The sequence below is a fragment of the Phytophthora ramorum genome (assembly GCF_020800215.1).
Source record: "Phytophthora ramorum isolate Pr-102 chromosome Unknown Phyram_PR-102_s0021, whole genome shotgun sequence".
Lineage (NCBI taxonomy): Eukaryota > Oomycota > Peronosporomycetes > Peronosporales > Peronosporaceae > Phytophthora > Phytophthora ramorum.
The window spans coordinates 541813-556233 of NW_027150667.1; the positions used below are offsets into that span (position 1 = coordinate 541813).

The 14421-nt window shown below is 56.2% G+C and overlaps 7 protein-coding genes across 7 annotated transcripts; 5 read left to right on the top strand and 2 right to left on the bottom strand.

Annotated features, from left to right (window-relative positions):
- Positions 1-166: 166 nt before the first annotated feature.
- Positions 167-1317, top strand: KRP23_14493 (uncharacterized protein; the record flags this gene model as incomplete). Its single annotated transcript, XM_067885321.1, has 2 exons — positions 167-273; positions 360-1317. 2 exons carry the CDS (start codon positions 167-169, stop codon positions 1315-1317), a joined length of 1065 nt encoding a protein of 354 aa, XP_067737508.1.
- Positions 1318-1478: 161 nt separating this feature from the next.
- KRP23_14494 (uncharacterized protein) lies at positions 1479-1940 on the top strand (the record flags this gene model as incomplete). Its single annotated transcript, XM_067885322.1, has 1 exon — positions 1479-1940. One exon carries the CDS (start codon positions 1479-1481, stop codon positions 1938-1940), a length of 462 nt encoding a protein of 153 aa, XP_067737509.1.
- Positions 1941-2365: 425 nt separating this feature from the next.
- Positions 2366-3721, top strand: KRP23_14495 (uncharacterized protein; the record flags this gene model as incomplete). Its single annotated transcript, XM_067885323.1, has 1 exon — positions 2366-3721. The coding sequence occupies one exon, from the start codon at positions 2366-2368 to the stop codon at positions 3719-3721; it is 1356 nt and encodes a 451-aa protein (XP_067737510.1).
- A 21-nt stretch (positions 3722-3742) lies between these two features.
- Positions 3743-4862, bottom strand: KRP23_14496 (Serine/threonine-protein kinase-like protein CCR2; the record flags this gene model as incomplete). The annotated part of the gene is made up of 4 exons (XM_067885324.1): positions 3743-3928; positions 3997-4188; positions 4265-4389; positions 4448-4862. The coding sequence occupies 4 exons, from the start codon at positions 4860-4862 to the stop codon at positions 3743-3745; spliced, it is 918 nt and encodes a 305-aa protein (XP_067737511.1).
- A 1177-nt stretch (positions 4863-6039) lies between these two features.
- Positions 6040-7716, top strand: KRP23_14497 (L-aspartate oxidase; the record flags this gene model as incomplete). The annotated part of the gene is made up of 1 exon (XM_067885325.1): positions 6040-7716. One exon carries the CDS (start codon positions 6040-6042, stop codon positions 7714-7716), a length of 1677 nt encoding a protein of 558 aa, XP_067737512.1.
- Positions 7717-8242: 526 nt separating this feature from the next.
- KRP23_14498 (Alpha-1,2-mannosyltransferase ALG9) lies at positions 8243-10006 on the top strand (the record flags this gene model as incomplete). The annotated part of the gene is made up of 1 exon (XM_067885326.1): positions 8243-10006. One exon carries the CDS (start codon positions 8243-8245, stop codon positions 10004-10006), a length of 1764 nt encoding a protein of 587 aa, XP_067737513.1.
- A 2812-nt stretch (positions 10007-12818) lies between these two features.
- Positions 12819-14246, bottom strand: KRP23_14499 (Bacillopeptidase F; the record flags this gene model as incomplete). Its single annotated transcript, XM_067885327.1, has 1 exon — positions 12819-14246. One exon carries the CDS (start codon positions 14244-14246, stop codon positions 12819-12821), a length of 1428 nt encoding a protein of 475 aa, XP_067737514.1.
- Positions 14247-14421: the final 175 nt, after the last annotated feature.

Below are 14421 nucleotides of genomic sequence, written 5' to 3' on the forward strand. Positions count from 1 at the left end.
CCGCCGTGGTTCATAATCTTGCCTTTCCGCCTTGGCGCCATCCAACCCACTTCGTAAATCGCCGCGCGAGCCACAACCTCGAACGTTGGGCTCAGCCGCGAGCGAAGTGATCTCCACCCAGCCGTTGGTTGCTTGTATCAAGCGGATCGCCATTCTCACTCTCGCCATGGGCGTCGTGTTCCAGCCCATTGACCATCACGAGGCCTCGCCCGAGCTGGCGCCGCTCGACGCCTGGAGCTGCAAGTTGCAGCCCACCGCACCAACAACCACAGCGTGCGTGCCGAGAGAGCGCACCGTACAACTGGCCTTAAACTTTGTGTCCTCACGCTCGATATCATGCAATTGTCTCCTTGCAACAGACTCGCCTGCCCTCTGCTGTCACTCCAGGACGGTCTCGACAAGCAACTCTGGCTCCCGGGAAACGGGCAGCTTCAAGTCTCCGCTATGCGGCAACAACCCCGCAAGCGATGGGCGAGTGTGGCAATCTCACCTCGTCGCGGACTGAAGCGCCAACGAGTTGCCGTGGACTGCAGCTACCAGTCCGCCAATTGGGGCGACAACCAGTCAGCCAGCGCCTCGGCGGGCTCACCCAGGTCGCTGCAGTACGCGCTGCCAGGCCTGTCCAGCCACGACACGCTGCGGGTGCTGCACGCTATGCACGCCATGCCCAGCGAGCTGCGCCACCTCAACGGCAGCGCCAGCCGCAGCCACCTCCGACGACGCAGCAAGGTGCGGCAGGTCTTTGGGTGGCGCCACCTGCTCTGTCATGAAGAAGAAGACGAGAACGCATCCAGCCGGGTCGTGTGGAAGAGCGCCAAGGCGGTCGACTCCACGAGGATGCGGCCGTTGGCTCGTCAGATCTGGCGTGCCAGCACGGCAACCTCTGAGGATGCAGGCGAAGTGCTGTACACTGTTAACCGCATCGCTCGGATAGTGCACTCCACTAAGCGGCTGATTCACGGCCGTCGTGACCAAATCTGGCTCGAGTGCTACCTGGACGACGGGCTGCAGATCTGTGTGGCACGCAAGGAATTGCGGCAGTTCAGCGACTACCGCGCTCCGGAGACGTCGGCCACCGAGTGCCAGGGGTTCCTCGTGCGGCCAGTGTTCACCAAGGCCATCAACTCGCGGGTCGCGGGCTGTTCGTTGCAGTGTCTCCGCGCAGTGGACGCGCGACCCTCGGCCCCCGCTCTCAAGCAGCAGCTGATCGACGACCTGCCCCGACTCACACTGCAGTGGGAAGAAGACTACCTCTACGATCTGGTGCAGGCACCGCAAGTGCTGCTGGACAGCGTCTTCGCCCAAGGCGGCAACTGAGTCATGCGTAACTTATCAACGGAACATGTTTACCCGACGCATCTTGCACTTCAGGATTCTGTCAACTTGTCGCAGAGATCTGATTACCTTGTCAAACCTTATAGATCGCATGCATTGGCAGAGGTAGGTTGCCGTTGAACCATCATTCCCACACACTCATCATGCATGTTCTCCTTGCTCTGGTCACTGCAACTGCAGCCTTGGCAGCGCTGTCTGCTACACAAGAAACCAAGGTTTCAGCCGAGCTGCTGCGCGCGATCCGCAGCGACGCGGACCACCGAGTGGACATCGTGGTGCAGCTCGCGTCGCCGGCGCAGATGCTATACGACAGCTGCGATCAGGCGGGCGCGACGGATATGGATCGCACCCACAGAGCCTCATGTGTTGCGGAGTCGCTGCAGAGCTTTGCCGAGCGGATGCAGCAGCCGGTGAGGGATCTGCTACAACAGCACGGCGGACTCTTCAGCAGCTCCATGTTCCTGTGGATCGACAACTCCGTGGCCGTGAGGGGCGCACATGGGGAGCTGGTGATGGCTCTGGCGCGGTTGGATGCGGTGCACGAGATCGACCTGGAGCAGATTCTAGATATCCAGCCAGGAGTTGAGGCATTCGTAGCAGGATAACTGATGCAGAAGCTAATCTACCAGTTTGTAGATACCAACAAGTGATTTCCGCGACAAGATTTCCCTTGATCTGCTGCAGAGAACTCGAGACGAAGCGAACGGAAAGTGAGCCTGACCATTGAGCTGGAGAAGACCCTTGCGGAGTTTGTACAAATGATGTGTGTGTGTGTGGAGGGGGGGGCGCGCTAGAGGACTTTTACGTGCTGAGACTACAGCCTGGCAAAAAAATATCCGCAGACCTCTTCAACAGATGCATGCGAAAAGCTGGCCCTAGTGCGGTTGGACACATTGGAGAAGGCGACGGAGGATACTAAGTGCCCCCGAGCTCTCAATGCTAAAATACGACATTGCCAACTCGCCATAAATATAGTTGCATCATCTTACTTACACGCTGCAATTTGCCTTTAGCGCACAGGGTGCTAGCAATGCCCGCTCGACCAGTGACGACACCTGCGCCCACAAGAGGGTCCGTGGGCGGACCAATTTCAGGCCCAGCGACGGCAACTTCAGCTTCACGTAGCTCGGGTCGACCATTCTCCGCAACCTCCATTGCGAATGCGCGATTCAAGAGCTTTCAAGTGCAGCACGACATCTTGTGTCGAAACCCAATTCTTGCAGCTATCGCACAAGAGATCCCGTGGAAGAACCTCTTTGACCTCTTCCTGCTGAAATTTTTCGCGGTTGGAGACGAGCTGTGGGCCCAGGGAGAACATCCGCATGAGCTCGCATTTGTCTTGTGTGGTGGCTTTCTTGCCCGAACCATGGAGGAGGTAGTGCAGACTGCTACAGACATCTTCGAAACAGAGAAACCGAAGACACGAATCCTCGCAGAGAGAATGAACAAGCCAGGTGCAAGTCTCGCAGCATACTCGGTGCTGAAGGGGACACCCTTGCCGTATGCTATTGTGACAGCACGGTTCAAGTCCATATTGCTGTCCTTACCTAGCCAGCGACTCAAGTCCGTGATGCGGCAGTTGAAGCCGGCTACACGAGAGCTCGTGGAGCAGTTGATCTACGAGAACGAGCAGAAACTAATGGAATCGCTATCTTTGCCATTTCGAGAGCACCGCGTCAGCACGGCTCCCACACCAGCGACCAACAAGCAGCAAAACGGTACAATTGGTCGTCCCAAGAAGCGCATTCCTGCTTCACTAGCTGATCGCATCATGGGCTCCACTGAGAACGGCGACAAAGCTTCGATGAAGCGCAGCGCGTCCACCTCGGCTGTAGCGGATGGCACGCCTTCGTGGGCGTCGCTGCAAGTAGCGAAGCCCATGGAGTATGAGGTGAACTCTTCGCTGCTGATTCTGCACCAGTCCAGTTCAACCGGAAAGCTTCATTTACCGTCTTCCACCACCTCGAAGAGCGCGCTATTGCGATCATCAACCCTCAGCGTCGTGGCTAGTCAAATTGCCAAGAAGCGCACCCAAAGACGCTTGAACAGCATTAAGCTGCCAACTCAGACGGAAGCATTTCCACCGCGGCACTTTACCAACCAACGAGAGCTCACGGAGAAGGAAGGAGGAGGCAGTTTTGAGATGGCCGGGGACCTTTTGAGGAAGCAACTAGCAAAGCGGGTGATTGCAGACGTGGTGCCCAAAGAACGAGTTGGTCGGTTGCTAAAACCATTGAAGAAGCCAGCGATGATACCGAACACGTTAATCTACAACGACAATCTCGGAGAGGCTATTACCGCAGGACCCAGACGCGGTCGCAGAGTGCTGGTGGCGAACCGCAACGAACATTTCCGCGACGCATCCTTCGATGCATTCGCAAACTGACGGTGCTAGATTGGTACTGAGTTAGCGCAGTGCCTCGGGGATTTCTAAACGGTTGCTACCACGGTCACCCCAGCACTGGACGCCGCCATCTTCAAAGCGAATGCCACAGCCGTGATTCCATCCTAAGGTCAGCTCGTCAAACTGCACATCCGTTGGGGCCGCAGTCACTCCGGACCGCATTCCCCAACACACCACCGTTTTGTCCACCTGCGGGTCATCGCACAAGTTTGCAGTTAGCCACTGCATAAGCCTTTTAGGTCAATCGAAGCGCGCACCTTCACTCCGCACGCAGCAAGCCTACTCGTGCTCACAAGAATGAACTTTTCATCGGTCGGCGGACTGGCTTGGTCGCGGTGGTTGTCACCCCAGCACGACAACGTGTTGTCTTCCGTCACACCACAAGCGAAGTCTCCCGATGACGAAGAAATCTGTCGGAAGCGGGCAGTTGGATCCGCATTCAGTTGGCCCTGCAGCATCGAAAGCAGATGAAAGGCACCGTCATCTCATGAACTCCTCCAAACAAACCAAAAACACCCTCTGTACATGTCCGTTCTCGCCCCAGCACTTAACAGCTCCGTCCGTTGCAATGGCGCATGAGAAGTCTTTGCCACAGCTGACCTGCACGAACTTGCCGCCTGGAGCGTTGGAGATGCCTCCTGCTGCCGTCCCTATACAAAATATTCCGTCAACTGCATTCCCTCTTCTGCTCGTCGCTAGTAGACATACCCCAACACTTGATCGTCTGGTCCTTCATGATCCCGCACGAATGGAAGTCGCCGCTGCTGACCTGCTCGAAGAGTCCCTCGGGTTTGGTCACGGGAGCGCCGATGCCCCAGCACTCGAGCGTCTCATCTATGCGGATCCCACAGGAGTGCAAGCGGCCAGTGCTCACTTGGATGAAGTCTCCCGGGGGCGGCGAGCTCTGACCGCCGTTGTTGACGCCCCAGCAGACCACGCGGCCGCCCACGTCCTCGTACGACTGTGTCTGGATGGCGCACGAGTGTTCGATGCCCGCAGCGATGCTGGTCTCGTCGATGTCCAGCGGCACGATGACGTCCGGCACGAGGGCATCGGTGGTTGCATCCGAGAGAGCAGTTTGCGTCGAGACGCACGCCAAGACGAGGTGCAGCAGCCAGCTCATCGGCAACGGATACGTTTGGGTTTTGGATCCGCGTCTTTTCGCGGCAACGGTTTGGATTGGTCAATAATGTGGTGTAGTTTTGACGAATGGGAGTAAAGGCAACATCAGCATGGTGGCCGCCAGCCTTGATTGCTCGCCGCACCTGGGGTATGCAAAGGGCACTTGTGCAAGCAGGTGGCAGAGGGGCAATTGCCCTCTCGACCCTGTGCTCAGGAATTGGCACCAACACGTGCATTTGGATCGCGCAGTGCTGGCGTCAGCGCCCCAGCCAGAGCTTACACACAGTAGCTCAGGATTTTGTGGATGTTGCAGCAGCAACAGTTGCTGGGTGGGGAGATCGAAGAGGACCACGCCAGGCACCTTCGCAGACTTGTGCCATTACAAGCAGCGACGCGTAATCGGCGGCGCTCCGCAGAAACACGCGCATCGGATTTCGATTCCTCAACCAAACAGAAAGTCCTCACTGGCGACCGACCCACACGAGCGCCTACGAAAGTTTCCGAGGCTCGGGAGCATGCAGCTTTGCATTTCCAACGTTTGGCAATGCAGCAGTACGATCACGGCTGCTTGGACACGCTGCTTGAAGATGGTCACAAGCACTCAGGCAGGCAAGTGTTCAGGAAATACGCGAAAATGCCGACTCTCTTTACCTGCACTGGCTTCCTGGGCCTTCCATAGTGAAGTCAAGATGTCAGGTGCTGGTGCATGATCTCTGGCCCATCACTATACAGTATACGTATATTGGTATACATCTCCTGCTACAATCTGATATAAAGATGCAAATTTCAAGTCATATTCTGCCAGAACGTATCCGTACTGGACCTCTGCCCCCCCTTGTGATCGCGTTACCGGACGAACGGGGCCATTCGTCGGGTAACGCGATCAGTTCATTACGCAATTTGCCATCAAGCGCGCACCCCGTCAAGCACCGAAACGAATCGTTCGTCACCCCGTCGACACTCGCCTCAAGCCTGCTCTCGAACACCGAGTCCACGCCACGCCCAAGTGTCCATTTGATCTCCCGTCCGTCCAACGCTCGCTTTGGATGTCCGTGAAGAGCTCGTGGACTTTCAACAAAAAGTACCCCGTGTACTCCGCCAGCCACTAGGCTCCTCCACCCTCTCCATCCATCGCACCACCAAAACCAAGACCTCTGCAACTACCTCCTACCATCACGATGACTCAGCTTGAGCTGCTCGCCCGCGCCACGGCGCCCTTCAGCGCCCCCGAGTCGTGCGCCAAAGCCAACACCTCCGTCTCTCGTAGTCACATGAATGGCAGCTCTTTACTGCGTCGCGCGTCGTCCACCTCCGCAACGTACGACACGATCGAGTGCAAGGCGCTGATCCTCGGTTGCGGCGTGGCCGGCAACGCCACCGCGCTGCGTCTCGCCAACCAGGGCGTCAAGGTGACCATGTTAGCCGCTGCTGAAGACCCCAACAACTGCGCTACATATTATGCTCAGGGCGGCATCATCTACAAAAGTGAGGACGACACGCCCGCGCTGCTGTCCTCCGACGTCCACCGCGCCGGTGCCGGTGTCTGCGACGACGTAGCCGTCCAGAAACTGGCGGTCGAAGGCCCTGGACGCGTCGAGGAGATGCTCCTGGACGTCGCCAAGGTGCCGTTTACCCGCAAGGACGACGGTGAGCTCGCGCTCACGCTCGAGGCGTCGCACAACCGGGCGCGCATCTTGTACAAGGCCGACCACACGGGCCGCGCCATCTCCACCAGCATGGTGCAGGCGGTGCGTGACCACCCCAACATCGCCCTGCTCACGGGCCGCAGCGCCTTCGAGCTCGTCACCAACGACGCTGGCGAGTGCGTCGGTGCTCTCACGGTCTCCTCGAAGGGTAAGGTGGAGCACTACCGCGCGCCCTTCACACTACTAGCTACTGGTGGCGTGGGCGACGTGTACAAGAACACGTCGAACCCAGAAGGCGCGCGTGGCGAGGGCATCGCCCTTGCAGCCCGTGCCGGTGCCAAGCTCAAGAACATGCAGTACGTGCAGTTCCACCCGACCACGCTGTACATCCCAGACGAGCGTCGCTTTCTGCTGACGGAAGCGTTGCGTGGCGAGGGCGCCATTCTCCGCAGCAAGAGCGGTCGTGCCTTTGCCAAGAACTACCACCAGGATGGGGAGCTAGCCCCGCGCGACGTCGTGGCTCGCCTCATTCTGGCCGAGATGGAGAAGCAGGACGAGCCCTGCATGTACCTGGACATCTCGCACGAGGATGCCGACTGGATCAAGAACCGTTTCCCGACCATCTACAAGCACTGCCTCGACCGCGGCATCGACATGACCAAGGAACCGATGCCGGTGGTCCCCGCCGCTCACTACCACTGCGGTGGCGTCGAGGTGGACCTTCAGGGACGCACAACTGTTCCTGGCCTGTATGCTGCCGGCGAGGTGAGCTGCACGGGTCTCCACGGAGCCAATCGTCTCGCGTCGACTTCGCTCCTGGAAGGACTTGTGTGGGGCTGTAGCTCTGCTGATGACTTCCTGGTGCACGGCAAGGCTTTCGACTCGGACAGCTCCAAAAAGGAGGTCGATCCGTTCGCCAACCTGAACGGCTTCCGCGACCCGTACCCGAATGAGATCGAGGAGGTGATGCTGGCCACCCAGCGCATCATGTGGGAGTCTGTGGGCCCTATTCGCACGACCGCCGGCATGGACAGCGCCGTGGACAAGCTCGCGTTGCTCGAGGTCAAGGCGGACAAGCTGCACCAGGAATGCCGTGTGACCCGTGATACGTCTGGCCTACGCAACGCCGTTCGCACAGCGAAGGAGATCGCACTGGCGGCTCTCAATAGCCCTTTGTCGGTGGGCACGCACTACGTTGTGCAGGAGTAAACCTGGATTGGCATCCGTAGGTTCTTGCATTTGTACGGTAGCTTTGCTTCATTGACTTGAATTTGATACATGCCCACGCAATCTGCGCTTTGCTTATTTGTCTTTACCCTCAGCACTTGCTCCAACTCAACACCCGCTGCACAGCTACAGAAAGCAACGACTACACGTTGCTGTTTAAATGGCTCGGAAAGTCGCAAAGTGGGCAAAGAAATGTATACCTGAATCATGTTCATTAAATGTACTTTGCCCTGGACTTGGCAACACTCTCCAGGAGTTATTACATGCATCTACCCCAGACACAGCGCCTGGTCGAGTCGAGGACTTAGAGGGCAGGCTAAGACTGCAGACGAGAGTCAACGCACTAGCCCTCCAATTTATCCGGGGTATACATTGGATTAGACAGAAAAGATACCAAACCCTGTCATATCTGCTTCCCAGGTTGGAGCAGCAACACGTGCTTTGACTAATACCGTAGCATTTCGTGAATTTCAGCTCAAGTCCTTATGTACGCCACACTCACATATCAATGCCGAGTCGACGTGTCACCAAGTCGGAGGCGAAGGCGTCAGCGGCCGCCGCGGCGCAAGCGCAGAGCGAGCAGCTGGACGAACGTCTGCTGTGGGTTCCGTCGCTGGAGACGGCGCTGTCCCTCCTCGTTCTACCGCGCGCGGCGTCCGCTCTCCTGGGCCCCATCGCGGACTGCGATGAGACGTTCAACTACTGGGAGCCGCTGCACTATCTGCTCTACCAGTTCGGCTTCCAGACATGGGAGTACTCTCCCGTCTACGCCCTACGCTCCTACTTGTATCTACTGCTGCACTACGCGGTGGTGAAACTCACGGCGTTGGGTTCTACCCTGGGCGTACTGGCCAACCAGAAGCTGTTGCTGTTCTACGGTCTCCGAGCGGCGCTGGGCCTACTCTCGGCCTACGCTGAGGCGCTGTTCTACCGCTCTACCAGCAAACGCTTTGGCCGTCGCACTGCCCGCTACCTGCTGTGGATTCTACTCTTCAATGCCGGGGTGTTCCACGCTAGCACGGCCTTCCTGCCCAGTACCTTCACGATGGTGCTGGTCATGCTGTTCGCCAGTGCGTGGATGGACAAGAACCACTATTTAGCCATGTTCTGGGGCGTGGTGGCTGTTCTCTGTGGGTGGCCATACGTAGGCGTGCTCTTCGTCCCTTTTGCAGTCGAGACGCTCTACACGAGAGGACTGGTCAAGAGTATCGTGGTCGGCGCTGCTATTGGGGCAGCAGTGTTGGCTGTGGAGCTGCTCGTGAACTTCCATTACTACCAGAAATGGGTGCTACCGGCGTGGAATATCCTCGTCTACAATGTGCTAAGCAACGAGACGGACTCGACGCTGTACGGCACAGAACCGCTGAGCTACTATCTGCTGAATCTCATGCTCAATTTCAACGTGGTGGCGCTGCTGGCGGCTCCTGCGGCGCTGTTTGTGTTTGTGCTGCCTGAACATTACGAGACTGGGAAGCTGCAGTTGCTGGCATACTTGGCGCCCATGTACGTGTGGGTGGTGATCATGTTCACGCAAGCGCACAAGGAGGAGAGGTTCTTGTCGCCGGTTTATCCGTTCTTTTGTCTGTCTGCTGCAATCACTTTGAGTGCGGTGGTGTATCGTATTGGACGCTTTTTCAGTCACGCACATGCTGTGGGCAGTGGCCTCACGAAGCTGCTTGTGGTGGGAACGTTGGGTGTGTACGCGTTGCTGTCGGTTTCTCGTATCACGAGCAACATCGTCAACTTCAGTGCCCCGCTTCGTGTGTACCAGCATTTATATGCCAAGGTGTTGCCCAATCCTGAGACTGGAGTGCTTCTTGCTGCCCCGAATGCAGCGTCACCTACGGTGAACTTGTGTCTTCTGAAGGAATGGTACCGCTTCCCGACCAGCTTCTTCATCCCGTCCAACAGTACCAAGGTGCAGTTTGTCAAGTCGTCGTTCTCCGGCCTGCTGCCTAAGCCTTTTGAGGAGCACGAGAACGGCACGTGGGTCGTCCCAAGCGCTATGAATGACCAAAACCGCGAGGAGCCTAGCCGCTATGTGGACATTGAAGCCTGCGATTTTGTGGTGGATCTGAACTTGCCAGGCCAGAAGGAGATCAAGTTTTGGGAGGAACCTGCTACGTGGGAGCTCGTGCACTCCGTTCCGTTCTTGGACGCGGAACGGTCCAAGTCACCTTACCGATCGTTCTACATCCCTATGCTGACGCCGCAGTACGTAGCATATGCGGACTATGCGATCTACAAGCGCAAGAGAGCGCCGACAAACTAGAAGTGAGTAGTACGTGCCAATGCGTATGCACGACTATTAACCCGTCAGGTATGCAATTCATTTTCGTGATTCCTTGCTGCTTAGGCTCAACTATAGTCCAAGCCTCAATATCGCAGTGCTTCTTGGAAGTCTACAAGTATTGAGCACGGATCGCACCCAGAGAGTCCTTCTCTGGAATCTGAACCTTGTAGTCCACAGCAGCGTCAATGCGAGCTTTGATTTCTGGAGTGATCTTGTCGACGAAACGAAGAGCCTCCAGGTTGTCTTCTAACTGCTTCAGTGAGAATGAACCAAGCATAACGGTGGACACGTTCGGGTTAGAGACGCACCAGGCGATCGCCATTTGCGCCATTGAGCAGCCCAACTCGTCCGAGATCTTCTTCAACTCGACGCTCTTTTTGATGCGATTGAGGTAGTCAGGCATGCGTTCGAAGTAGGTTTTACCTTCCGAGAAGCGCGAACCTTCGGGTGTTCCGTTGATGTACTTGCCCGTGAGGATGCCGAAGGCCAGGGGCGAGTACGTTGTCAAACCCAGCTTGTACTTTTTGAATAAGTCCAAGAAGCCGTACTCCACACGAGGACGGTCGAAAATGTTGTACACTGGCTGTTCCACCACAGGACGAATGAGGCCAAGGCGATCCGCAATCTCACAGGCCTCCATGATGTCCGCTGGCATCCACTGACTCGTTCCCCAGTAGAAAGCCCAGCCTTTCTTGATGGCGTAGTTCATGGCACGGACGGTCTCCTCTATCGGAGTGCATTCATCGGGACGGTGACAGAAGACGACGTCGGTCTGGAGTCGCTTAAGAGCAGCCTTCATGCCCTCCACAATGTGCTTTCGGCTGAGCCCCTGATTGTTGGGACCATCCTTCGAGCTGCCAAAGAAGATCTTGGTCGAGAGCACGAGGTCTTCACGCGACCACACTCCCTCTTGAATGCCCTTTTGGATGGCGCGACCCACGATCTCCTCGGACTCGCCGCGCATGTACATCTCGGCGTTGTCGAAGTAGTTGACGCCGTTCTTGAACGCGTGGGTCATGATGTTGTACCAGTTGGCGTCGGTGCAGCGTTCGTCTTTTCTCATCCAAGCACCAAGAGAGATTTGGGACACCAGCAAGCCGGTGTCACCAAGGAAGCGGTAGGGCATCTTGATCGAAGAACTTGGCATAACTGAAGGCGCGGTGTTATGGTCTGGATGCAAAACACGGAATGGAAGAAGTCGAGCTGTGATCAATGCTCGAAGCTCGGCCCGAAAACTGATTACTTCAGATCACGATTGGTGCTTACTTCAGATGTGATCTGCATAAACTTGTTCAGGCTCTCAACATCAGAGCTCGTGCACCTGGAGCGATTCTGGAACGGTATCAACCTACGACAACGGCGCAATGCATGAACGTGATCACCACAAGAAACAAAATGTGGTAGGAAATACCCTTTTATTTGATTCTCGCTTTCGAGATAGTCAACGAGAATGATACTTTGCTCGCTAGTTTACCTGTTCAGCATTCTACGAGTTGAGGCAGCTTGCCTACAAGTATTGAGCACGGATCGCACCCAGAGAGTCCTTCTCTGGAATTTGAACCTTGTAGTCCACAGCAACGTCAATGCGAGCTTTGATTTCTGGAGTGATCTTGTCGACGAAACGAAGAGCCTCCAGGTTGTCTTCTAACTGCTTCAGTGAGAATGAACCAAGCATAACGGTGGACACGTTCGGGTTAGAGACGCACCAGGCGATCGCCATTTGCGCCATTGAGCAGCCTAACTCGTCCGAGATCTTCTTCAACTCGACACTCTTCGGAATCTTCTCACTAAAGTTCGGCATGAACTGGTCGTACGCTTTGCCTTCCGAGAAGCGCGAACCTTCGGGTGTTCCGTTGATGTACTTGCCCGTGAGGATGCCGAAGGCCAGGGGCGAGTACGTTGTCAAACCCAGCTTGTACTTTTTGAATAAGTCCAAGAAGCCGTACTCCACACGAGGACGGTCGAAAATGTTGTACACTGGCTGTTCCACCACAGGACGAATGAGGCCAAGGCGATCCGCAATCTCACAGGCCTCCATGATGTCTGCTGGCATCCACTGACTCGTTCCCCAGTAGAAAGCCCAGCCTTTCTTGATGGCGTAGTTCATGGCACGGACGGTCTCCTCTATCGGAGTGCATTCATCGGGACGGTGACAGAAGACGACGTCGACGTAGTCGGTCTGGAGTCGCTTAAGAGCAGCCTTCATGCCCTCCACAATGTGCTTTCGGCTGAGGCCTTGGTGATTCGGACCATCCTTCGAGCTGCCAAAGAAGATCTTGGTCGAGAGCACGAGGTCTTCACGCGACCACACTCCCTCTTGAATGCCCTTTTGGATGGCGCGACCCACGATCTCCTCGGACTCGCCGCGCATGTACATCTCGGCGTTGTCGAAGTAGTTGACGCCGTTCTTGAACGCGTGGGTCATGATGTTGTACCAGTTGGCGTCGGTGCAGCGCTCGTCTTTTTGCATCCAGGCTCCCAGAGATATCTTAGACACCAGCAAGCCGGTGTCACCCAGGAAGCGGTACGTCATGTTGGTCGAAGGAGATGCCATCTTGGAATATCGGGACTGTGAAACAGGAGTGGGGCTGTTGAAGGGCGTGCAAAATGCAGAATGACGAGAAGGAGAGCTCCAGCTGAGTGAGAAACTGACAAGTATGGTTCTGACGATTGTGTACTTGGTTGAGCTCATAATCGAATGATTGCTTTAGATTTGTCTCTGTGATTGCTTTCATACAGGTAGGTAGGTAAGGATTACGAGAGGCAGGTAGGGTGCACTTGGGGACCGTCATCAGCTCAGAGTGTTGAAAATGTCGATACGACCGTAGCCGTACTGGTTGTTTGGGAAATCGCGGTCTTTCGTGTTGGCACATGAGTAGCCGGTCGGGGTTGTAAGCGTAGTCGTGACGGAGCGAGACTGCAGTAGATCCTTGATTTTATCGTAAGATGCCCCCGGATTCGAACTCAAGTAGAGTGCGATAGCACCTGCTACATGAGGAGATGCCATGCTCGAGCCGGACTTGAAGCAGTAGGACGTGTCGTCCGTCCAGCAAGACGACAAGATCAATGCTCCTGGAGCAGCGATATCGGGTTTTCGGAGGCCACGCACTGTTGGCCCTTTACTGCTAAAGGAAGCGAGCGCATCGTTGATATCGGTCGCGCCCACCGTGATAACACTAGCTGAGTCCCCAGGCGACGCGATACTACCGCAGTTGGGGCCCGTGTTTCCAGCCGCCACGACCGGGATGATTCCGGCAGCTCGCCAAGCGTTGATGACTCCATCGAACATTTTCAAGCCTTGACCGCCGCCCCAACTGTTGTTGACGATGTTTGGCGCCTTTGAACAGTCCTTGGAGACACCACTGGGTGTCGTCGGGCACAGCATAAACTGGAAGCACGCCAATAAATCCGATCCGTAGCAGCCCTGAGCACGGCAACCCTTGCACGCAATCCATGTAGCTCCTGGGGCAACACCAAAGCCGTACCGGCCCGCCATAATGCCCATGACGTGCGTGCCATGACCTGTCGAGTCGTATGGCTCACTTGCTTTGGTCTCCGGATCATACCAACCATAACTTTGGCGATAATTTCCTGCTAATGCCTCATGGGTCCCACGCACTCCTGTGTCAATGGACCCGATGACGACCCCCTGCCCTGTGTTACCTGTGGCCCATACATCGGGCGCGTTGATCTTGCTGACACCCCACTGAGACGCCGATGTTGAGCTTGACATGGACTGCGTTGACAAAATAGGCGTCGATGCTGGGAAAATCATTTCATACTCAACGGAGAGCACACCCGACACCTTCTCAAGCTGCTTCACGAGATCAGGTGTTGCTTGCTGGACGTAGACTTGATTGGTGATCCAGAAGCTCTCCGAACTCGCGAATGCGTCGCCTAGGTTTCCCAATAACTCGTGCACACCCCGCTGTGAATCTCTTGCTAGAGCTTCGAGTCCGTCTTTCAAAGCCGTCACACGAAGTCCACGCGAGCTGAATTTCTGGCTCCTGATTTTGGCTAGAACATCACTGCCAACATTTCGCATTGTGACGATCACGTTGGAGCGCTTGTACTGCCGTTGCTGCGCCCGAGACTTTGTAGACTGGGCGAGATCCACACCAGTTCGACCTGCAGTAGTCGGGGCTCCTATTGCCACCTCCGCTAACAATCCCACTGCCACTAACGCCGCTGTTACCAGCCATGGCACCACTCGGGTCATCGACTTGCTTGTTGCCAACTGCTTGGTTGTGTACGCTACGAGGTGCAATACCCACACGGTGGCCAAAAGCGTTATCCATCTCCGTCACAAGGGCATGCATCATGCTGGTTGATGCCGCTGCCCGAGGACGTTGCACTATTCTTGGTGCTCTAGCAGCCAAGTCACGAGAACTCGA